The sequence below is a fragment of the Colobus angolensis genome, unplaced genomic scaffold, assembly GCF_000951035.1.
Source record: "Colobus angolensis palliatus isolate OR3802 unplaced genomic scaffold, Cang.pa_1.0 Scaffold282, whole genome shotgun sequence".
Taxonomy (NCBI): domain Eukaryota; kingdom Metazoa; phylum Chordata; class Mammalia; order Primates; family Cercopithecidae; genus Colobus; species Colobus angolensis.
The window spans coordinates 966,572-992,051 of NW_012116066.1; the positions used below are offsets into that span (position 1 = coordinate 966,572).

At 44.7% G+C, this 25,480-nt stretch overlaps 1 protein-coding gene across 1 annotated transcript in view; it reads left to right on the forward strand.

Moving 5' to 3' along the window:
• The first annotated feature begins 4,704 nt into the window (after positions 1-4,704).
• The window catches only part of KIAA1210 (KIAA1210 ortholog), an 80,697-nt gene continuing 59,921 nt past the window's right edge, over positions 4,705-25,480 (forward strand). The window contains 3 exon segments of the mRNA XM_011948689.1: positions 4,705-4,752; positions 4,754-4,994; positions 8,527-8,647. Coding sequence (XP_011804079.1) covers positions 4,705-4,752; positions 4,754-4,994; positions 8,527-8,647 — 410 coding nt within the window.

A 25,480-nucleotide genomic window follows, 5' to 3' on the forward strand; every position in this document is an offset into this window, starting at 1 on the left:
AGCCTCCCTAGAGCGTTGTGAGGGCAGATATTCTCAAGGCACTCTGAGAAGCCTGGTGAAATGGCTCCATAGAAGCCATAACTCAGATCTCTAGCTCATCCTCCTGGACTTCGTGAGATGTCACTCCATTTGAGATGCTCTAATCAGCAGGGTCACATGGATGTAGACACTAAACCGCTTTGTCGCTCTCATTTCTCACCCTTAAACCCACCCACATCTTTGCCAGCCTTTAGTAGGAGCTCATTCAGTGAGCCTCAGGAGGTGGGCTGAGGGGATTGGGAAAGACAAAGCAGTGAGACATGAGCCAAAGGAAGGGGAGGAGAGACAGAGAGTGAGAGGGACCTTCTGGAATGGTTTGCACCTGTCCAGAAGTAAGGACGTTTCACTATTCTCTATTTCTGGATCTACTGATTATAGAGATTTTTCTTTTCTTTTCTTTTTTTTTTTCCAGACAGAGTCTTGCTCTGTCACCCAGGCTAGAGTGCAGGGGTGCAATCTCTGCTCACTGCAACCTCCGCCTCCCAGGTTCAAGCGATTCTCGTGCCTCAGCCTCCCAAGTACCTGGGACTACAGGTGCCAGCCACCATGCCTGGCTAATTTTTTGTACTTTTAGTAGAGACGGGGTTTCACCATGTTGGCCAGTCTGGTCTCGAACTCCTGACCTCAAGTGATCCACCCGCCTTAGCCTCCCAAAGTGCTGGGGTTACAGGCGTGAGCACCCGGCCGATTATAGAGATTATAGAGATTTTTCCAGAGCCGCATGTTTAAAAAGCCTGGTCAGTACTGAAGGTTTGAGTCAGTCCTGAAGGTTTCAGTTAAATTTGTCCTGCATGTTTTAGACTCACTGGAATCATTGGTTAGAGCCAGGAAGATCAGATTCCCCCCAAAGCAATGGAGGCACTTATCTAGGAACTGGGGTCTGGGGGGAGTCATCATGGTGTTTGTACTTTATCTTTTGTTGGAAGCAAGTGGCTGAGCTATGTTGCACCTGGAAATCTACGTTATTGGCCCGGCATCTTAAGAATGTGCCCAACTTTCTTAGTAGAGGTTATTCCCATCCGGAATGCCAAGTAATGGAATGTATGCCCTCTTGGGATTTACAAAGGATGAACATTTTCCAAAATCCAGAGCTAAAAAAATAAAAATAAAAAAATAAATCTATTCCCCAAATAGTTGTTTCTGTAGTCCTATCTTCTTATCCAGCCTTATCCAGCTCCTACCATGTTATTCTAACATTTTCTACTGGTCTGTTCTAATGATTGGCTTTTGGGCATGTGGTCATTTTCAAGTCAATGCTATGACCACAGATCCCACAGAATAGTAACCACAAAGTCCCTCAACAAGGTGTTTTATTCACTACCTATGATTCACTCAGCACTGTACCATGGCAAATATAAGAAAAAAAATGTGCAGTTTGGGAGGCCGAGGCAGGTGCATCACTTGAGGCCAGGAGTTCAAGACCAGCCTGGTCAACATGGTGAAACTCCATCCCTACAAAAAATACAAAAATTAGCCAGGTGTGGTGGTGCACACCTGTAATCCCAGTTACTCAGGAGGCTGAGGCACAAGAATCACTTGAACCCTGGAGGCAGAGGTTGCAGTGAGTGGAGATCACACCACTGCACTCCAGTCTAGGTGACAGAGCAAAACTCCATCTCAAAAAAAAAAAAAAATAAAAAAAATAAAAAAAATAAAAGAAAGAAAGAAAGGAATAAAGAAAAGAAAGAAAAAAGGAAAATGTAAGAAATGTGTGTATGTGTTTTTTTTCCCTCTGGAGACTTCTAATCTAAGTTAAAGAGAAAAGTTATATGCATTTGAAACACCACGAGGACAACAAAAGACAATATATAATAAAATGTGAAATGGAAATGGTATGATAATAGCAATTCCTATCAGTTAGTGAGGTCTTCTTAAGGGCCAGGCACTATGCTAAAGGCATCACGCTTATTATCTCATTTTAATCCTCATAACAAAACAACCCTTTGAGATGGGTTCTGTTAATATCCCCACTTTTGAGCCAAGGGAACTCAGGTTTACAAAAAGTAAATAATTTACTGTAAGGCAGTTGGTAAAGGCAGGCAGAGCAAACATCTCATTCCTAACTTTTTATTTTGAAAACACTTCAAAATTACAGGTAAGTTGAAGAATACTGTAATGAAAACCCATATATGCCTCACCTACATTCACCAACTATTAACATTTTACCACATTTGCTTTATCATTCTCTCTCTCTCTCTCTTTCACCATACACACACACACACACACACAATCCTATGCATTTTTTCTGACCTAATTGAGCATAAATTGTAGATATCATTACACTTCCTTTTAAATACTTCAGCATGTATTTCCTAAGAACAAAGACATTTTCCTACACAATCACAATGCAGTTACCACACCTCAGAAACTTAACAAGTGTTAGAATTTGAACACAACTCTGACACCAGAGCCTTAACCACAGGTGCTATCAGATTTCAGTAGAAGGAGCCATCAATGCAGTTTGGGGATTATAAGATGGATTTTCTGTGGACTCTCTACTTCTGATTATTTGAAGTAATGGAAGGAAGGAGTTACACAGAGAATCACAAAGCATGCATTATCCAGACACTAAAGCTCATCATTTTCAGAGTGTGTTCTATTTGGGTGGGAGGGGAATGATACAGATTTGCCTTTCTAATTAGCTTCTTTTCTGGCCAATATTAAAATTGGTCTTTCTTAACTGCCTGCTGACATTACAACTGGGGTAGGTATTCCAGAAGTTATTCTTTGATTAAAAACACAATTACAGGAAATGTACTAAGTGTGTAAGCAACAGCCACATATGAATAATGGAGAACTAACCATAAATTTGAGTTAGAAAGGAATTCTAGCTAGAAATTCTAGCCACAGGTCAGAATTTGGCATCTACAACATAAATCTAGTACTTGTTCAGTTATGTGTCTTTTCCCCAAAGTTAACAAGAGAGGGTCGCATGTACTGCCCTGTCCAGAGACCCCAGCCTACCCACCCAGAGAAATTCCAGAAGCAGGGTGTTGCTTATTTCAGGCTTAAAGGAAGAACAGGCCTCTGCTACCAGACGTGCCAAGACCCCTTGAAGGGACCCCAGCCTAAATTTCTTCTTTCTTCTGATTCTTATTTGGGCAAACCCAATTTGGAAAGCCTGTCAGATTAGGTCCAGCCGGACAGTGTTTAATGCCCCTGATGAATACATGCACAGGAGAAATCATGACCTTTTGAAACTCTTGATTCCTCTAAGTCATTTTAAAAAGCCAAAAGCCTGCATCTGCATTTGTTTCGCGTGTTGCACTCCCACTAGGCACTTTTAAAAAATCAAAATATTGCAGATCTGTGCATCTCAGAGGCCAAGGTAGGGACACACGCCTCTTTATGGGACTGAGACTGGGAAAAGTGCCCTACTGGGTCTTCCAGGCAGTCAACGTTAGGTCACACTTTTGCTCGCTGTCTCTCTCTCTCTCTCCAGTTCTTTTGGTTTTCTGTGGACACAATCTGATCTTCAACATCTCTGAATCCATGTAGTGTAAGCCATGTTATAACTGGGGTTCCCCGTGTACACACAACCTTTGATAGGGACCTTCATCTCAAGAGCAGAAAATATTTCACAATTTTATGGAAATTCTTGCTTTTTTGGTTCATGGCCCCAGACTGGCTAAGGGAGTAAATAGTTTTCCTTAGGACTGAACAAGAACAGCTTAGAACACCTCAAAAACAGTGTTCACATCTAGATGAGAATGCTTGCAGCTTTGTTACTTAAATTTTCTTTCTTCCCTGTCTTCTCTCTTCTCCCCTCTGCTCCCCTCTCCCTCCAGCCTGCACCATCTAAAATGCCAGAAAGCGACTTATTTACATCTCCTTCCCAAAGCCCTTGAGTGTCCTTTACTGCTCGGGTAAAAGCCTCTAGTCTTTCCTTAGAGTTTCATCTCCAAATTACTTCTTACACTCAGCCCTGCAGGGATACAGAGAGGCTAAGAAAGAGCATCTGGTATTTTGCACTAAGGATGCAGTAGTGGCGGGAAGATGGAGACAGAGGAAAAAGGGGAGTTAACAGTTCCCAGCCATGTAAGGAACAAGCCCAGCCCTTTTTGGAACGCGATCAGAAGACAGCGAGAGGCCTTGGAGAAGAAATTTTATCTGGCTGGTTATTGCTTCGGCCTGCGGGTCTGGGGCTGCGTGCGTGTGGGCGCTTGAAGTGCCGAGCTGCCCCCACGTGGCAGCCTCTAAGGGCATGCCCACAGCGCGGGCTCCCATGCACCCCAGCAGGCAAGGCACGTAACCGGCCAGCGGCTCCCTCAGCAGCACCATGGCTAGCTTTCATGCTTGCCTCAAGATTTCAGAGTAAGTGGCGGGCGCAGCCGACCTACTCCCCCTAGACACCACGGAGAGGAGGGTGGCAGAACGCCAGCCGGCCTTGCAGGGGCTCCTACCCGCCCAAGTGGTGCGCTCGCCGCAAAGACGGGCGGCGAGGAATGATCCGGGGGTGGGCGGCGGGCAGCGAGACACCTCTGGGCTCGAACTTGCAACATCATTCCCCTGTGCAGCCCGCCGGTTGGGGGCGGTGTCCTCCTGGGAGAGCTCGCGCAGGTGTGCGTGTGCGTGGGAAAGCTCAGCAGCGGGAGAGCCCTCTACCCAGCTTCCGGGACTCAGCAGGTCGGGGGACACAGAGACAGGTCAACTCTACGTGGGGAAATGAGGGCCGGCTGGAGGCCTTGAGGCTTCTCTGCGTTTCACGCTTCCTCTCCTTCCTGCCCGGCACCCCTACCTTGCTCACCTGAGCCCCAGGGACCGAGGGGCCAGGACGGGAAGTCGAACGTATTCCCAAGGCTGTTGCAGTTGTCCTTGGTTGACTTGCAAAGGCAAGAAGGAAGGAAGCACCAAAGGGGAACTTGGCCCAGCTGCAGTGACTGACCTGGAAATACCTAGTTATTTCCGGGGTTTCCTGTCCTGCACACCGCGATTCCCTACTTCTTGGTGCAGGGGTACTTTGTGGCACTCCTACAGCCTTGGCTTTGCCAGAGTTTGTAAGACATGGCTCAAGTATGAGAAGGGAGAGATGCACAAGGGTGATATTTACATAACAGACAGACCAGGGAGAGAGACTGGACAAAGCTATAGATTCTCTATGTGTCAAGAAACCTAGCCCACATCATCTCAAAGTAAAGCACCCCACAAACCTGGATTTTACAAGGCTCATTTCATTGATTAGTAACACCATTCAAGTAACTGACGGCAATAATTCTGTCAAATAATGTGGCTCAATTACATCGGAACATGATGTTTTGGCACTAGTAAGCAGCCAGCAAGCAGCTAGCATGACTGACAATAAATGATCTTGTAGGGAGATAAGGGAGATGGGGGACTGGGGCCAAGAAGTGGAAGAGAGAAGAGAGGAAGGCAAAGAGAGGGGTGGAAAGAGAGAGGGAAACACGGATGAGTAGAGAGGAATCACCTTAAATTTTCTGAGTTGTCTTAATTTTCTAAATTTGTTCCAAGCTGTACAATATGCAGTCTCCCAGTTGCTTGATGGGGTATTATCTCCAAGCAGTATGTTCTTATTATGTGTCCACAGTGTTGTTTTTGGATGTTGTGTGTGCATATGTTTACATATTGCAAGCAATTCCAAAAGGAAGAAGATATTAACCAAAATGGATTCAGTCATATGGTTAATTAGTGGGTATGTGATTGTACATGATTATTGCCAATTTTCAATCATGGAGTGAACACTCTTCTTTTCCCTTAACTATTCCAACTTGGAATCACAGCCAGAAACCCATTTCACTCATTGCAAGTCTCCAGTCATTGGGAGTTGCATGGGTTCATCTGGCCCTGCAGTTCTCTCCCTACATGGAAACACACTGTATGAACAAGAACTGGCAGCCTCTAGCCTGCAGGCCCAAAGTAGAATTCCATGTGATTTCTGATGGTGCTCCACCTGGAATGCTAAAGTGAAGTGGTTCAGGTATGGACGTGTGGGTAGATTGGCTGCCCATTTCCGCTTCTTCCCCAAGATCAGTACCATAACATGCTCCCATTTTTCTGCTGGTGAGTGGGCCTGGACTCTTGAAATGCTGCTGATCCCCATAAAAAAGTGTCCTTGACAACTATTGTAAAACCCTGTCTCCAGGGCTATCATCTCACTGTTGTGTCCTCAATCTATGGCCTTGAATGGATGCTGTGGATATTACAAGGCTTTCTCTGTGTAATTCATGGTAGCACCAGATGACAGAGACATTGTCAGTGAGTGCTTTGGGAGGGCCAAGGGAGATGATAACAGCAAGCACTTTACTCCCAGGTGAGCTTCCAAGCCCTTTCTCCCTGGGGCTCAGTGCTAGCTTATGTTAGATTTTCCTACTTGCAAATGAGCAAGGGGCCTTTCTTGGGGCCCCTTCACCCTAACGTCTACTTTCTGTGGAGGGAATTTAGAGCAACCTGAGGTCTTTAGGTTGGAAGAGGAAACTCAGTGGACAAAATGGCTTGCTCTTATGGCCTCTGGTGAAGAAGTCTCAGTCTGAGCTCATGTTTATTGAATCTGGGCTGAAGGTACAGGAGAAATGATAAGAGGGCATTTGAGATTAAGGAGCCAGGGCCTTTACAAATAAGTGGCATAGAGTGTTTCACAGGACCTAAAAGGGAAAGGCAACTTGGTATACATTTAAAAACAGTGTGTACCTACACTGTAGCTAGCTTTGTGCCGAGCCCTCTGGGAGAAACTTTTCCTTTCCCCTCCTGGAGCCAAGCAAGCACAGTGCCTGGCACAAGTATTTGTTGAAGGAATCTTGTTGACTGAACCAAGATGCACTTAAGGAGCTTGCCTTCTTAGGGGGTGACCAGGCCAGTAAACAACAGTTTGCAAGAGGTGGAGGGTGGGGACATAAGCTCAGTAGGAGAGAATGTAAAGGAGAGTAGGAGCACTTGGAAGCCAGCACATGGAGGAACTCTCGGGTCCTCTTCTTTGAGCTTTTTCCTAGGCTCCACGTGTTGTGGGAGAGGAAGACTGGGAGGGAAATGGTGCTGGCTCAAACATTCACTGCTCCCCCTGTAAACCTTGGGCACTCTCACACTCTCCATCCCCCTAACACTCCCACCTCCCCGCAACACAAGGAGGTTTCCTAGGATCACAACTTGGCCAAATCAGCAGGGTTGCACTTCTCAAGGAAGCCCAATAGGCTTTGAAATTCAAATTTGGGCAGAAACACAGGATTGGGTCACAGTCTCCTCTCCCGCATACAGTCGCAGTCCAGATTTTATATATAAATATATACATTTATCATAGTGGAGATGTTTGAAATGTCTGGCCGGTGGTGGAATGGGTATGTTCAGAGCAGCCATCCATATTCTTGTGGGTCTTGACTCCATGCCAAGAGCCTCAGTGGCACTTTGCTCTAATCAAATGAGTCTGTAGTTTAAAAACCCAGTTTGGGTTTTTAAATTCCTAACCAGTTACTGTAGATATAGATCTTGCTCAAGATAACTAGTTATTAAGTTCTGTTACTATTTTCATAGAGATGGAAGGATAGCAGGTTACAGGAGAATTATCAAGAGTGGTGAATATGCTTATTGGAAGAAGGGAGAAAAGAGCAGCAGACTTGAATTATGTGACACCATATTGCACAAGTATAAAAGGAGATGAAGGCAAAGCAAAATAACTTTTTAAATCTGACAAGACCCTGTAATGGTGGGATGGGTGACAATGTCTTCACTTTAAGGGTAAACAAAGTGGGCCCCAGAGGTTTTAAGGTATTCTCTTTGGGTCATACAGTCAGTGGCAATACCAAGATTAGACTCCTGAGTACCCTGACTCCCAGCATAGAGCTGTCTAGCTTGGATAGATGAAAGATCGTCATCTGAGTAGTAGACCAAAATCATACATTGTGGGATACTGTGGCCTCTCTCTGGGACTGCTGCAGAGGTCAATTCAGCCTAAGGCAAAATGGTGAGCTCAGGCAACTTTTTGTTGTTGTTTTTGAACAGGGTCTCTTACTCTGTCACCCAGGCTGGAGTGCAGTGGAACAATCATAGTTCCCTGCAGCCTTGAACTCCTGGGCTCAAGTGAAACTCCTGCCTCAGCCTCCCAAGTAGATTGGACTACAGGTGTCTACCACCATGTCTGGTTAATTTTTAAAAAATCTTTTTATAGAGACAGGGTCTTGCTATGTTGCCCAGGCTGGTCTCAAACTCCTGGGCTCAAGTGATCCTCTCACCTCGGCCTGGGATTACAGGCATGAACCACTGTGCCTAGCCCAAGGCAACTTTGTTTTCAGCAACCCCAGTCTCTACTGTTAAACCCATTTCCGATTTCAGTATGCCTTCCACTCCACGTGTTTTGGGCCTGAACTTTGCCCTTCTCTTCAAGCCTGTCTTCACCAGGCCTTTGGCCTTCTAGGCCGTGGATTTCCTCTTGGCCAACACATTGCCATCTTGTGGCCCAGGGGCTAGCTCTTAGCCAACTGACCTGTGATGACAGGTTAGTAGACATTAATGATTAACTCCTGATAATGTGTATTTCAACAGGACCTGGATGCTTTTGTGTCACTCCGGTGATTGCTGGTAATCTTGGGGATCTAGCCAGGATAGTGAGCCCCTCACATCATGCTAGTCAGCTTCTCCTACTCCAAGAACAGGATTCAGGAAAGCGAGGCTGAGAGCTTCTGCAACAGGTACTTGACACCTGACCAGGGAATTACTATTGTAAATTATGTGTCAGCCTGCTCCCCTTGGCTGCAAAACTTCCCTGATGCCCCTGGAAGCAGTGTGGGTTGCAATTTGAGATTAGAAGCCATAAATATTGACTTGCAATGAGGTCCATTTGCTGGTATTCTGGGGATCCATGCATTCTCTTTTGGCCCTGAGTAGCCCCCTGGAATTCAGATGCTAGAAGACAGCCAATCCTGAAGTGCCCCCTACTGACCTGGGCCCATCTCCCCATAGCATCTGCAACCAGTTCTCCGGAACCCGAGACCTTGTGGCATACCTAGCTGCACAGAGAGAACAATGATGAACATGAAATTTGACTCTATGTGACATTCCAGTTGGGGAAGGCAAATTTAGGCCCTTTGAAAGCACCAAAAATGTGTAGCTGCAGCTTAGCCTGCCAGATCAGACCCAACTTCCACTCCTCACTATAATTAGGAGTGTTTAATGTGGTCATTAGAGATCTCTGTGGCACTTCACTTCCTTCTCTCCCTCCCTTCTTTCCTGTTTTTTTTTCCCCCCCTAGTTTTAGAAGAAAGATTGTTAACTCCCCTGGCAAGGGGCTCAGTCTGGGCGTCGCATTTTGCTAGTTTGCATTCACTCAGCTGCATTTTTTCATTCATGAGAGCAATAGGAGGATTGATAGGTGCCATTGGAGTGGCAGGTACCAGTGTAGGGGTCGGAGGGAGGAGGTACTGTTCCAGGCCCCTGGCCTCACCCTCTGTAGGGAGTTAGGGGGAAACTGGCTCTTGGGTAATTTCTTGAATATATTATTTGCCATATTTACCAGTTTACCTAAAGTTTTTTCTTTCAGTTATTTAGAACATAAAGTATTTAAGTCTTTGCAAAAATTCATTTAGAAGAAAATGATTTTAAAAGCTTTTGGAGATTTCACTAAATATGTAGTCAATAGGTTTCATTTGGTCTTTAGCAGCATTCTAAGGGATGTTCCATTTGTTATAGGGAGGTTTGGTTTCCTTGGGAATATACGAAAAATGCGGAAAAGTATCTTATTTCATCAGGAGCCAAAATTTCAGCATATTATATGGGAATGCTTACATTTGTTTCTTTTAAAAAATTTATGTATTTTCTTGATTGACAATGGAATATTTGTGTATATTTATGGTGTACAACCTGATGTTTTGATATATGTATACATTGTGGAAAGATTAAATCAAGGCAACTAACATATCCATCACCTCATATACTTATTTTTTGTGCACTAGCTTCTTTTGAATCCTTTGAAAGTGCATTTTCAGTTGTGTCAACTTTAGCATTTTTAGAATTCTTTCCTCAGTTTCTCATATAGCACAATTTTTTGTTGTGTGTTATTTCTGGAAATTAGTAACCAAAATGTAAAATGCGATGTGATTGCCCCTGTCATTTCCTAATCGATTTTCTATTTTAGCATTCTTTTAGCTTTTTAAACCAATCTGTTTCTTATCCTTCCTTCACAGTTTCATAGTTACGGTCAATGGATAGCAAATTTGAGCAATGAATCCCACAATGTATTATAGTAATCCTTTCTTGGCATCTTTACTCTCCTTCTACTGCTTTACTCTTTCATGAAATCTTCAATAGCTATTAAAACCTCCCATTCAATTCAAATTGCTATAAACTTTATAATGCGCTAAAAGAAATTAGTTTTAGTGAATTGGATTGCTTTCAGAAGACCAAGTTAAGTTAGTGAAGGCTTGCCATTTGATTACTTCAAATACATATATAGTACTTACCTTGACCCAGTACCTCAGGGTCAAGGTAGGTACTTGTTCTCCTACCAGCTGGATGAGCTCACCTCACCTGCCACTCACCTCCTGCTGTGTGGCCCGGTTCCTAACAGGCTACAGACCAGTAGTGGTCTGTGACTTGGGGGTTGTGGGCCCCTGTTGTATGCTATTATTTCAAATGCATGTATAGTACTTATCCTCAACTGGAGGGTGACAGGGACATGTGGGGGATAATTTTGCTCCCCAGGGGACATTTGGCAATGTCTGGAGACATTTTTGGGGCCAAGGTATGCTACTGACATCTAGTGGTTAGAGACCCAGGGATGCTGCTAAACATCCAAGGATGAGCAGGAAGAGCCATCCCCTACCTCCCACCAAAGAATTTTGCAGCCCCAAATGTCAATCATCCCTAGATTATGAGATTCTACCTTAAACTAATAACAGTTTCCTAGAGTAGAATTCTGAGGAGGACCCACCTTAAGAGCATTTAGACCAGCACTGTCCACTTGAAGTTTCTGTGATAATGGAAATGACCTCTATCTCTGCTGTCCAATAAGATAGTCACTGGCCACGTGTGGCTACTGAACCCTTGCAGGGTGGTTAGTATAACTGAAAAACTGAGTATTTAATTTTATTTTATTTCAAGTAATTTAAAATTAAACAACCACATGTGGCTAGTGGCTTTCATATTGGATTCAGTGTTAGAGGCATTATGATCTAGTGGAGCATAGTCCTTGGTTCATGTCCACAGTCTACCACTTCCTAGCTTTATGGTCTTGAGTATGTCATCTAGGCCTTCTGAGCCTCAGTTTTCTCATCTGCAAAAGAAGAAGTAACAATGGTACCTACTTTTCAGAACGGTGAGTATCAAATTAAATTATGCATGAGAAATAAAACATGTAGCAGTATCCAGCACAGTAAGAATTTGAGAGATGTTAGTAATTATTGCTAGAGATTTGTGATAAGTATAGTAATTGTCATCATGTAAGTGATGCTTGTGCAGGGCTTAAAAACAAGACCTCCCCTGGAACATTATTTAAAGGTCACTTCAGAGGCAGAGCTCCAACTCTCTGCCCTCACAGGATTCCTCTAGGCATGTTTCCATGCTTCTTTGGCCACATCTGCAAAGTGGGAACAATAAAATGCTTCTCCCCTAGCTGTCTATGCTACAGCATTGTTGGGATGTGCTCTGAAGAGTACAAAGCCCTCTGGAAGTATAAGGTTTGTGCCATAAGTTTGCACATTACAGCTGTGCTTTCACCCAGATTCAGTACAAAATTCCTGCCTTGGTAAAACTGTCTTAAATTTGGAATGTAAGTGTCTGAATTGGGAAGGTTGTACCAGAGAGCAGCAGGAAACCGGGAGTTCCTCACGATGTTAGGCCCTACTTTGTTGGTCACCTGGCCAGGGTATGGCAGGACATCCCAGGCACCATTTTAAGGATGCATTGAAGCTTGGCATTTGGGGCTGGGAAGCCAGAGCACTATATGGACAAACCTGTCTCCCAGGCTCCTAATGAAGGAGCAAGGCATCTGGTTCAAGGGGAAAGAAGAGCAGCGTATAGTGTGCCATCAAAGGCTATACTGCCCAAGGGTTCAGCCACTTAGGCAGAGTGTCTGGACTGACAGATACATATGTACACATGTGGAAAATATTTTGGTACCATATAGTAGAAAGTGCATGGGGCTTTGGAGTCCAATATGGGTTTGAATCCTCACAATGCTACTTACTAGCCATGTGGCCATAGGTGAATGCCTTAACCTTTCTGAGCCTTAATTTTCTCATCTGTAAAATGAAGATGATTCCTACCTCACGGTGTTGTCACAAAGATTAAATCAGGTAACTGGCGGGCCCATGTAGGTTGCCCTCAGTAAATATGAGTTCCCTTGTCACCTTATGTTGACAAACAAAGAGCAACCATTAACCAATTAGCTAGTCATGATTCCATTTCTGTTCCTTTGGGATAGCCAAAGGAAATGAAAGTTTCTGCTGTTGGTATAGGAAAGCCATTTAGTCCTTTCTGGAGAAGAGGAAAGGGGAAGGATTTTCCTTGCTGTGCCACTGCGGTGTCCAAAAGAGCAGTCTGAACTGTTTAAGAACAGACTCGGGTGAAAGATTAAAAGCACAGGGCCTGGGTGGTCACAAATACGGTTAATGAGGAGCCTGAGCAGCCTCACCTGGGCTTGATACTTGCCCCAAAGAAGTCACTCCATTCTGTGAACCCAGAGAGAGGCTTTCTGGGGACAACCAGTTTCCCAGGAGTCTGGGATTGAAACTCAAGCCCTATCTGTGGCCTGTTGATCCAATGGTGGCTAATGGGCCAAGGGCACAGATTGGATCCAGTTGGCTTTGCCCTCACACATCCATGGGCCCCAACCCCCAATACAGGTAACCACTGGACAAACCTGCTGGTTACTGGGGGGCTGATGGAGAGAGTATGGGTAACTGCAGAAAGTCTCATCCCCTATTTTCAGGAAACTGATGAAGAGCAGGGAACACAGGTCATTAACACCATGGTGAGGAAAGCCTTCTGGTGGAGAAGAGAGAGTAATACCAATAATAGTGAACATGTATTGAGTGCTTACTGTGTGTTATGCCTCATGCCAAGAGCTTTATATGAGTGATGTAGTTTAGATACTTGTCCCCTCCAAGTCCCATGTCAAAACCTGATCCCCAATGTTGGAGGTGAAGCCTAGTGGGAGGTGTGTGGGTCATGGGAATGGATCCCACATGAATGGCTTGGTGCCCTACCAGTGGTAATGAGTGAGTTCTCACTCTATTACTTCACGGGAGATCTGATTGTTGAAAAGAGCCTGGAACCTCCTCCCCTCTCTTTTCTCTTTCTTTTCTTTTTTTCTTTAATCTTTTTTTTTTTTTTTGAGATGGAGTCTCACTTTGCTGCCCAGGCTGGAGTGCAGTGGCATGATCTCGACTCACTGCAACCTCCGCCTCCTAGGTTCAAGTGATTCTCCTGCCTCAGCTTCCTGTAGCTGGGATTACAGGCATGCGCCACCATGCCCAGCTAATTTTGTGTTTTTAGTAGAGATGGGGTTTCATCATGTTGGCCAGGCTCGTCTTGAACTCCTGACCTCAGGTGATTCACCCACCTCGGCCTCCTAAGGTGCTGGGATTACAGGCATGAGGCACTGTGCCCACCTCCTTCCTTTCTTTCACCATGTAATCTTCACAAACCAGCTCCACTTCTGCCATGATTAGAAGCTTCCTGAGGCCCTTACCAGAAGCAGATGCTGGCAGTCTTATATAGGTTGCAGAACGATGAGCCAAATGAAAGTCTTTTCTTTATAAATTACCCAGCCTCAGATATTCCCTTAGAGCAATGCAAACTGGACTAATGCAGTGAGTTAGTTCACCAAACTGTCTGTGAGAGCAGGGCCCTTCTCTTTATTGAGCACTGCTCTGGGCTCTTCTTAGCACATACCAGGAGCTCAATGAACAATTATTAAATGAATGAATCTTCATAGTTAGCCTATGATGAAAGTACTACACTTAGCCCCACTTATCAGCTAAGGAAATTTAGGTTTTGAGCAGTTCAGTGTCTTGCCCAAGATCACACACCTAGTAATTGACAAGAACTAGGATTCAAACCTAGATTTGTCCAGCTTCATAGCCTAAGCCTTTCACAATTATGTTATGCTTCCTCCTCAGAAGGTCAAAGTGCCAGATTTCTCTTTCTGTGACAAAAGCACATCTGCTTAGAAACTACTGGATCAGAGAGTCAAGAGCATTACACAAAGACTTATGATGTTCATACTTCTTTCATTCTACCTATTCCCTTCATCTCCTAAATTCTGTCCCCATACCATTCTATTATCATGTTCATTCTGTAAATCAGGAAACTGAGGCATGAAGGGATTATATGACTTACCTTAGGCCACACAGCTTGTCAAGATCTGCATTAGTCTGAGGTTCTGGTCCTCAAAAATTTCCCAGCCTGATAAGAAGAGGGAGAGTTTTATTTAATGAGGCCAAGGCCCCAGGAGAAAAAATTAACAAAGGGCCCTATATTGTTAAATCAACTTGCTTGAACTTTTAAAAGTAGAAAAAAAATACTTTACCCATCTAATTTGAACATTTTGAACCATATTTCTTGCTACAAACACAAAAACTTAGAACAATATAATTCAGTTATCTACTGTAACATATAAGGGAGATGTTCAAAATGAGAAATAGAAACAAGAGAACAAGAAAAGAAGAGATTTGGACCTGGGAAAGTCCAGATATGAGTAAGAAAAGAGCAACAGCACAGGAGGCAGTGTACTTCAGAAAAATATTGCTACAGAAGGTTGATAAAGTCATGTTGCATTTTTACATTAACAAGGTCTTTATTTTATTTCCTGGCCTGTGAACTTCATGAGCTAAGGACTAACTAGCCCATCCTATGAACTAAGGATCGTGATACTTCTTCTTTACTGCATTTAGATCTTCCCTTTCCATAAGCCCAACTGTCCTGGGAAAATGGAGAGGAAAGTAAGTCAAAGGGAGAGTCTTCTGAGCCAATGGGAGAAAGGAAAGGGTCCTGGGAGCACAGGCGCATCTGCCTCCTCAGATTTGCAACAGAACCCAGTAGATCAGGCAGGAAAAGTTTCCTCTCTAGAGTTTGCCATCAAGCATATGAACAGAGGCTTCTGCATTAGTTCACTGTTCATTTATGATAGTTGGAGGGGCATCCAGAAACCTGTTAAGGGAAAGAGAAGGGGGAAAATCCTCACTAAACCTCCAAAACCTTTTTTTTTTTTTAATGGGGTCTTGCTGTGTTGCCCAAGCTGGCCTTGAACTCCCGGGCTCAAGCAATCCTTTTGCCTTAGCCTCTCCAGTAGCTGGGACTACAGGCATGTGCCACCATGCCCAGCCATGCCCTATTTTTGAAGGACATAATTTTAACTTCACATGTGAAGAATGTTTGTTCCTTTTGTCCTTGTGGCTCCAGAAGCCAAACATCAATGATCCTAAGACTTATTTTATACAGAAATGGCTTATGTTTGCTTCTTCAGAGTTAGAGGAAGGAGGAAACTCTTTGGGATGAGGTAGTTCTCTTTAGAAGTGGAGGAAATAATGAGTGGGGAATTTTTAGTTAAATCTGCAACCTGTGCTTTTTTTTTTTTTTTTTTTTTGGAAAGAGTCTTACTCTGTCGCCCAGGCTGGAGTGCAGTGGCACAATCTCAGCTCACTGCAATCTCTGCCTCCCAGGTTCAAACAAGTCTCCTGCCTCAGCCTCCTGAATAGCTGGGATTACTGGCGCATGCCACCAAGCCCGGCTAATTTTTGTATTTTTAGTACAGATGGGGTTTTACCATGTTGGCCAGGCTGGTCTCAAACTCCTGACCTCAGTTAATCCACCTGCCTCGGCCTCCCAAGGTGCTGGGATTACAGGTGTGAGCCACCACACCCAGCCTGTGCATTTTTTAATGAGAAATATAGCTTAGGTTTCTAAACAATCTGAAAGTAAGACAGTGTTCTGCAATATTGAAAGTCTTCTAAAAGGCTTGCTGTGAAGGCTGGGCCTCCATTGGCCAACTCAGGGAGGGCTTATAGTGAGCCTCTGCAAAATCTGGCTACTCTAGGATGAACTGGGAACTTTGAAAGATCATCTCAGGAAATAATGGAATCCAAGAATGCCTGGGCTAAAAAGAACCCTAGACTTCAAGTCTAGTTCAACCCCTTAGTCCTTAGGGGAGTAAACAGAGGTTCCAAGAAAGGACTCCATGTGCCCCAGGCCTCACAGCTAGTTAATCGCAGAGCTGGGGTTTGAACTGTCCAAAAATTGCTGGAGGCCTCATTGGAGGCTCACATCTTAGAAGTGTTTATTAGAAGAAAAATACCTCCATCTGTGGTCACGATTCTCTCTAGATATCATTCAAATTGCTTTTTCTTCACCACGCTTGCCCTACCATCCATTTCTTTTTATTATTTATTATTCTAGATGTAGATGTAGGAGGTACAAGTGCAGTTGCATTACATGGACATACTGCGGGTAACTGCAGAACGTCTCATCCCCTACTTTAGGGAAACTGATGAAGAGCAGGGAACACAGGTCATTAACACCATAGGGAGGACAGCCTCCTTGTGCAGAAGGGAGAGTAATATCAATAACAGTGAACATGTATCGAGTGCTTACTGTGTGTTATGCTTCTTGTCAAGAGCTTTATATGAGTGATACAGTGTGGATACTTGGTGAAGTTTAGGTTTCTAGTGCACCCAACACTGTAGTAGTATACATTGTACCCAATAGATAATTTCTCACCATCCACTCCCCTCCCACCTTCCCACTTTCCTGAGGCTCCAATGTCTATTAATCCACACTCTAGCTGCCATCCATTTTTTATGGCTTCCCAATTCAGGTTTTCTGTTTCACCCATGACCTGTACCCAAGGTGATTTACAGCAGAGTTTCCTTAAAGCGAGGTATTTGGAGCCCTCACCTCCCAGGAATCACTTGGAAGGTTCTGGGCTGGCAGGTTCCTGGGCCCCACTCCAACTGAAGAAGCAGCATCCCTGCAAGTGAGTGCCAAGGAATCAGTGATTGTTACACATGCTCTTGACTTACAGCCTTCCTCCTCGAACCTTATACTCACAGTTTGCCTTTATCTGTCATGGGAGTTTTGAAAATCCCACTATTTATTGAGCACTTTCTTTGTGCCAAGCACTGTGCTACTTTCTATGCATCTCATTTATTCCTCACATGCTGGTGTATGCTTTTCTCTCATGCTCAAGTGGACAACAGGGCAGTGTCCAGCTGGTCAGGGGCCAGCCACCTGCCACCCCCATTTAGGAGCTTATCCCGGTCACTGTGAGGACAGATACTACTCCTAGTGTGGCTTTTTCTTTTTCCTAGGTCATTCTGACTAGGGATTCTTGTGCCTGAAGTTTAGAGAAGCCCAACAGATTTCTGCTCTCCTGGGGTTCACTGCCACTTTTCTTTTCCTTCCAGGTAGCATACTGTAGGAGGAAGAGCTTGGGCACATTATTCACTCCTTCCTGGTCACTAGGGTTTGTGGATGTCACCTGCTCTCTCTGTCCTCATCTGTAAGTCATCTGTGCTGACTCTCAGTGCCTCAGCGCTCACGCTGTCAGCAAACTTTTCTGCCTAGCACCTGGAGCATCTTAAGTTCTGCCTTCTTGGCCGGGTGCGGTGGCTCATGCCTGTAATCCCAGCACTTTTGGAGGCCAAGGAGGGCAGATCACCTGAGGTCAGGAGTTTGAGACCAGCCTGGCCAACATGGTGAAACCTCGTCTCTACTAAAAATACAAAAATTAGCCAGGTGTGGTGGCACATGTCTGTAATCCCAGCTACTCAGGAAGCTGAGGCATGAGAATTGCTTGAACCCGGGAGGCAGAGGTTGCAGTGAGCCGAGATTGCACCACTGCACTCCGGCCTGGGTGACAGAGCGAGACACCGTCTCAAAAAAACAACAACAACAACAAAAACTTCTGCCTTCTCTATTGAGCCTTTCATGGTGACTTCAGCCTGCATTGAGAGGTCCCTTTTAGTCCTTTCTGCTGTAGATGGAGCCACCCGTACAAGCACCTTCTGGTCGCTTCTGTAGCTTGACGGTTGACGGCCTCCTATGTTGTTCCCCTTCAGTCTCACCTTCTCTTGTTCTTTGACCTCATTTACATCTAAATCTCAGCATACTAGCCTTGCTTTGCTGTTCCTTGCCATTCTCAGCTTTGCCATGTGTGTTATGGACACCCTTTTCTGGCTTGATCTTACCCCTCTGCCTCATTTCTGGCATCTAGCCCCCTGTACCACACATGTAAGTAAAGTACACTCCAGCTTTTTGTTCCACAACTCTTGGGGCCTACAGACTCCTCCTATATGTAGCCAGTGCCCTAGAGCAGGGGCGGCCAATATTTTGGCTTCCCTGGGCCACATTGGAAGAATAATTGTCTTGGGCCACACATAAAATACACTAATTATAGCTGATGAGCTAAAAAAAAAAATCGGAAAAAAAAATATCATGATGTTTTAGGGAAGTTGGTGAATTTGCGTTGGGCCACATTCAAAGCCATCCTGGGCCTCATGCAGCACAGGAGCCGTGGGTTGGACAAGCTTGCCCTAGAGTTTAACCCTGAGAATCCTTGTCCTAACACATGATAATTTTGCCTCATCTTATTTTACAAATGTGAGAGCTGAGGTCCAAAGAGTGGCTCTGACTCAGGCAAGGCTGCAAAGACAACTTTTTGGAACAGCAGATTTCGGGACACAGGCTTTCTGATTCCCAATGTAGTTCTATTCTCAGTTGTTTCATGTCTATTCTTTCTCTTTGTCATCAGGGAATCGGTCATTTTCTGTAGCACTTATTGGCTCTGGAGTCAAATTGCGTAGATTCAAATCCTACCTTCAGAATTCGAAGTTGTCATGTGCCCTAGGCAGTTACTTAGCCTTACTGTTTCCTCATCTACAAAATGGGGGAGAAGTGAAGATAACTAGTACCTACCTCATAGGATTGCTCTGGGGTTTAAAAGAAATGATGCATCCAAAGCACTTCGAACAGCATTTGCACATATTCATTGTCAATGAATGTGAACGATTTTATTTTGTCATTGCCAACATAGCACCTGAAACAGGTCTGAGCACATAGTAGCTGTGCATAAAGACCTTGGGGTTACTAATGAGATAGGCTCTGGGAAATAACGTTCTGACTTTGTTGTCTGATTCAAGGGGAATGATTCTGATGGTGGACATTTTAGGCCAGGTACAAAGAGAGGGTGGTGCCATGGCTGGGGTAAAAGGAAAGATTTGGGGCTGGAGAACCTTCGGATAACTCTTCCCACAACTCCAGGTAGGGAGCTGCCTTTGCCAAGCTGCAGGGCTGTCCATGGGATTAGGGTTAAAGAAATCTAAGGTCCTAAAGGCTCAGATGTCACCTTGACTGAGAATGTCCAGTGATCTCAGATTCTTGGAGGCGTTTTTGCTTCTTTTCTAAAAAATTTTTAGAAATGTTCTAAAGTTTTAGAAATTTTATTTGTAGAAATGGGGTCTTGCTATGTTGCCCAGGCTGCTCTTGAACTCCTGGGCTCAAGTGATCCTCTGGCCTCGGCCTCCCAAAGTGCTGGGATTGCAGGCATGAGGCACTGCACCTGGCTGTGGCATTTTTATTTCTGTGGGTATGTGCCCTCTGGGTACAACGACATCAGCATCACCCCTCCTTATGCCCATTCCCTTCCTGCTAAGATGAAATTCACTCAGAGACTTCTATATCCCTCCAGAACTGGGAGACCAAAGGCTATTTCTCATAACCATGGGGTGATGCTGAGATTGCTTTCCCCAACCTCCACCCCGTGGGCCAAAAGGCTGCAAGATGAAACCAGAAAGTTACAATGTGCCTGCACAAAGAACACAGATAGCTCAGCTTGGGTTGGGGACACATTCCAGAGGACTGGTTGTTCTTTCTCCCTTATCTCCCCTTCCTCCCCTGGCCAGAGAATGACTCCTGGTGTCTCCACTCCTTGGTGGCTTTTGAATTCTAAAGGCAGGAGATATCTATATCAAATCCCACATAATCCAATGAACTATGTAAAATTCACATCCTCCACTAGCAACCCCCTTTTCTTCTACTTTTTTTTTTTTTTTTTTTTTTGAGATGGAATCTCGCTCTGTTGCCAGGCTGGAGTGCAGTGGCATGATCTCGGCTCACTGCAGCCTCTGTCTCCCAGGTTCAAGCAATTCTCCTGTCTCAGCCTCCCGAGTAGCTGGGACTACAGGCATCCGCCCCCACACCCAGTTAATTTTTGTATTTTTAGTAGAGACGGGGTTTCACCATGTTGTCCAGGATGGTTTCAATCTGTTGACCTCAGGGGATCTGCCCACCTTGGCCTCCCAAAGTGCTGGGATTACAAACATGAGCCACTGCACCCGGCCTTCTTCTACTTTTACTTTTTTTCCTCTTTGGAGATTTTTACCTCCTCCCTCAACTGGTGTATTATTGACGGTTAGAAGCAGTAACAACAGCTACTGCAGTAACTCAACAATAAGATCAAAAGCCTTAGACACATTCTGCTGGGATGGGCTTGAGAACTGGCAGAGCATTTGGGGGCAGAGCTCTTGGCACCCAGCACATGCTCAAAGCTGTGAAGTCCATCCTTAGGGCCCCTCAATTCTGACTTTTCTCTTGAGTCTCCTAGTGTTCTCATGCTTTCCTGTCCCCCCTCCCCAGTGCTGGAACAGCACTTCGGCCTGACCACCCAAGGGTCCCCATGCTGCAGACCTATCTCCTTTAAGATCCCTCATCACAATATACCTATCTAGTGGGTCATTTTTGGCAGGACTCTGTGCACTGTTAAAACGTCAACAAATATCTGCAAAGGTGTTAGGGGCTGCTAATGGCCTGGTGAGTTATTCTATTTTCGGGTCATATAATAGACCAGTAAGGAAGATTCTTTAGGGCAGCAGTGAGTGGGCATTTCAAATTGACCAGATTTTGCCAAGTGAGGAAGGAGAAGAGTATAGTGGTCGAATCATGGGTTTTAAAATCCAGAACTGGGTTTGAGTCCTAACTCTATTACTCACAACATGTATGACCTTGCACAGACTGCCTAATTTCAGCAAGACTCAGTTTCCTCATCTGGGAAATGGGGGTAAAAGAATAAAAGCAAAATAACCATGCCTACTACATAGGACTCTTGTGAGGACTCAATTAGATAATGCACATAAAATAATTTTTTACAGTGCCTGCCTGGCACAGACTGAGGACTCAGAAATTTCATTAGTTGGATTAGTTGTATAATATTAATTGCCCCTCACTGCACAAGAACAGAGCCTTTGATCATAGCATTTGTGGATTGAAAGACGGAATAGGACGCCCTGTCTGCTAGGCTTTGAGGCCGCAAGAGAGATCTCAGGAGGAACCTTTTAGGCCAAGTTCTTTGCATGTTCGCTGGATGACAATCAGGGTGCTCAGAGGTATTTCTGAAATGGGCTTCCTCGTGATGACGAGGTGGAGACGGTAGATTCCATTATTCTCTGGCCTCCTAGTGTGTAAGAAAGGCCTCAGTGACAATTGCTCTGCAGCAAGTATCTGAGGCAGGCATCCCCTAGAGCCTATTTGGGCATCTGTTTGATGATCCAGATGTTCAAATACCCACAGTTGAGGATGTGGGATGTAGAGGGCTGACCTTCTCTCCCTGGTATGTCTTGCTACTGACATCCATGGACATTTGGAGGGTTGACTTTGCAGAATTTGCTGAAGATGTCATTTTAAGCAGTGTGCCATTGCAGTAGTGAAGATATGGAATCAATCTAACTGTCCATCAGTAGATGAATGGATAAAGGAAATGCAGTATATATATACAATGGAGTACTACTTGGCTATGTAAAAGAATTAAATCCTGTCATTCACAGCAACGTGAATAAGCCTGGAGGACATTATGTTAAGTGAAATAAGACAGACACAGAAAGGCAAATAACGCGTGTTCTCATTCATATGTGGAAGGTGAAAAAGTTGATCTCATGGCAGTAGAGAGTAGAATGATAGTTACCAGAGACTGGGAAGGGTGTATGGGTGGCAGGGATGAATGAAGAGAGGTTGGTTAATGCAAACATATAGTTAGATAGAAGGAATCAGTTCTAATGTTCCATAGCAGAGTAGAATGACTATAATTAATAATATATTGTATATTTCAAAATAGCCAGAAAAGAGGTCTTGAAATGTTCCCAACACAAATGATAAATATTTGAGGTGATGAATATCTACTAAATACCCTGACTCAATGATTATACATTCTATGCATGTAACAAAATATAATATGTACCCCATAAATATGTACAAATATAATGCATCAATACAAAATTTCCAAATTAAAAAATATAATAATGTGCCACCAAAGCCATGCATCAGTTTCTGCTTTGGGTATATATCTACCCAGAGCTCTCAGAGCCAGCATAAATGGCCATCAAGATTGTTCTCTGCCACTACACTCCAGCCTGGCGACTGAGACACAATCTAAAAAAAAAAAAAAAGAAAAAGAAAAAAGATTGTTCTCCTCTTCTATTCAGGTTCCCATGAGGGTGCTCACACCTGCTCCTAGGAGCACAAACAAACAGAAGTTCAAGGCTAGCTAGCTGGCCCTGGGCTTGCTGAGAACTGCTGCTGCTCTTGGCCCCTGCTGGGCAAATGCCAGTCAATTCGTCTACATCCCACAGCCCTGATTTGTGCATGGATGTAGTTGTATCCTGGGTGGAACTTGGTATCAAACCCCTACCCCACCAAATGAACTCTGCCAATCAGTGGAGTGACTTTCCACAGTGGAACCACGACTACTGGTGGACTCGTGGAGTAGGACTTCTGGGGCTCATTGTGTAATCAGAAGGGTAGCCATCTTCATTATGGAGTGTCCAAGGGCTGCATTTCAGGAGCTGGCTGGACCTCTGGTGCTCTCCTGCCAACCTCCTGCAAGAAAAGAGGAAGCTGTGGGATGATTATAGCCTCCTTTCCCCTGGAGGATACTTTATTTTTCAATTAAGGGGTATAAGGGCCCTTTCTGATACTTTCATTTAAGGTGGTTCCTGGTTCCTTGATGAGTTGGCATCCTGGCATCAGACACTCCCTCTAGAAGAATCCAATCACCACCATTCTCTCCTCTTACCACGCCTCAGAATGTTCAACTCCAGGGCTCTTTAGCCACTGCTTGGTGGATGCACACATTCTTGATTGAGGGCACAAAGTATAGCAATAGTTTGAAAGGGTGGGTGCAGGGGCTCATGCCTGTAATCCCAGCACTTTGGGAGGCAGAGGCAAGAGGACTGCTTGAGTCCAGTAGTTTGATACCAGCCTGGCCAACATAGCAAGACCCCCCACCACGACAAGAAAAGTTTTTTTAAAAATTAGCTGGGTATAGTGGCACATGCCTGTAAGTCCTAGCTATTCAAGAGGCTCAGGCAGGAGGCTTGCTTGAGCTCAGTTCAAGGTTACAGTGAACTACGATTATGCCATTCCACTCTAGCCTGGGCAACAGAATGAAACCCTGTCTCAAATAAAATATTTTGAAAGGGGTTAAAGACATTGTCCTGGGGGTAGGGAAAGCCATCTCAAACAAGCTGAGTCTTTAAAGGGATTTTGCATGTTCTAACATTTTGGCAGGGTCTAATCAGTCCAGCTGACAATTCGCTTGAGAGAGTAGCAACTTAAGTTCTTTGTAAAGAAGTGTTTGCAGTGGGGTGTACTGGGGGAAGGGAGCATATAATCCCCTTGGGTGCTTCTATACCAGGTCTGTGTTGCAGTTTACATGGCTCCAAACCTACCCTGGTTTTGGTTTCAACTGCAATTAGAGCTAGAGCCTTTAGGACTCTATTAGTCTTCTATTGTTGTGTTACAAATGACAAAAAAATACTGTCTTACGACAACACAAATTTACTATCTCTCGGTTTCTATGAGTCAAGACTCCAGACTGGGCTTAGCTGAGTCCTCTGCTCAGGGTTTCACAAGGCTCAATCACTGTTAGGGCTGAGGTCTCCTCTGAGGTACAGGGTTATCTTTTAAACTGAATGGTTGTTGGCAGAATTCAGTTTTTTGAGGCTATAGGGCTGAGGTTCCTGGTTTCCTTTTGTTCCCCCTCTGAGACAGGGTCTCACTCTGTCACCCAGGCTGGAGTGGAGCAATCACAGCTCACTGCAGCCTCGACCTCGTGGGCTCAATCAATCCTCCCACCTCAGCCTTAACTGGGACTACAGGCGTGCGCCACCATGCCTGGCTACGTTTTGTATCTTTAGTAGAGACGGGTATTCCTGTGTTGCCCAGGCTGGTGTCAAACTCCTGAGCTCAAGTGATCCTTTGCCTTGGCCTCCCAAAGTGCTGGGATTATAGGCGTGAGCCACTGTGCCCTGCCTGAGGTCCCTGGTTTCTTGATGACTGTTAGCTAAGGGGTTCTCTCAGCTACTAGAGGTCACATGTCATGCCCTGCCATGTGGCCTTTGACAACATGGCAGTTGGTTACTTCAAGGCCAACAGGACAGCATCTACTGCAGCTTTGACTGTCTCTAGCTTCTATTATCTGATCTCTAAACCCTCCTTTTTTTTACTTATGTTCAAGTTTGTGTTTTGTTTATTTTTTCAACTTTTATTTTAGGTTCGGAGGTACTTGGGCAGGTTTGTTACATGGGGAAATTGCATGTTACTGAGATTTGGGGTATGGTTGATCCTATCACCCAGGAAATGAGCATAGTACCCTATAGGTAGTTTTTCAACTCTGCTCCCTCCCACCCTCTCCCCTCTAGTAGTCCCCAGTGCCCAGTATCTGTCGTTCCCATCTTTATGTCCATGCACACGCAATGTTTAGCTCCCACGTATAAGTGAGAGCATGTGGTATTTGTAAACCCTCCATTTTAGAGGCCCACCTGACTAGATTAGGTCCACCCACGCTGAAGGAGAGAGGATTTACAGGACATGCATACCAGGGGGTGGGAATCTTGTAGGTCATCTTAGAATTCTGTTTACCACAGACTCCATGAAATACATTTCATCCTATTACATTGTTTAAACAAAACCAACAACATGAGGCCAGCTGCTTCCCATTAGCATTATCCATTCTGGGAGGGCAACAGAGCTGTCAGGAAAAGTCTTCTGAATCCCTGAAGCTGAATCAGACTGTGGTTTAAAAAATTCAACAACCTTGGAAGAAGGGCCTTTTTCCCTTTTTTTCCTCCTCTTTTTCCCCCAGAGCCCCCAGAGCCCTCCAATGAGTCAGTTTGAGAAGGAAAAGGCAGCTCTGGGGCCTAAGCATCTGGGGTCGGCCTAGAGAAGCAAACAAAGCACTTTAATAATGACTTGATAATGAGACTCCATACCTCTGCTCTGCCAGGTTTCCTGATAACCATTATTACATGACTATGTTTGGTCCTTGGAAGTGGTTCTGAAAGCCTGTCATAATTTACTGGATAAAAACATATAGTTCCTCTTCCCTTATTCAGTTTGCCAGCTTTTTCAAGGGACTTCATGCAGAAGGGTCTTTTACTGAGAGTGTGTCTCAGTGTGTCCCCATATGTTTAAAAAAGACCACTTTTTCCACTGACTTCTGTTTGCTGCTGCAAGA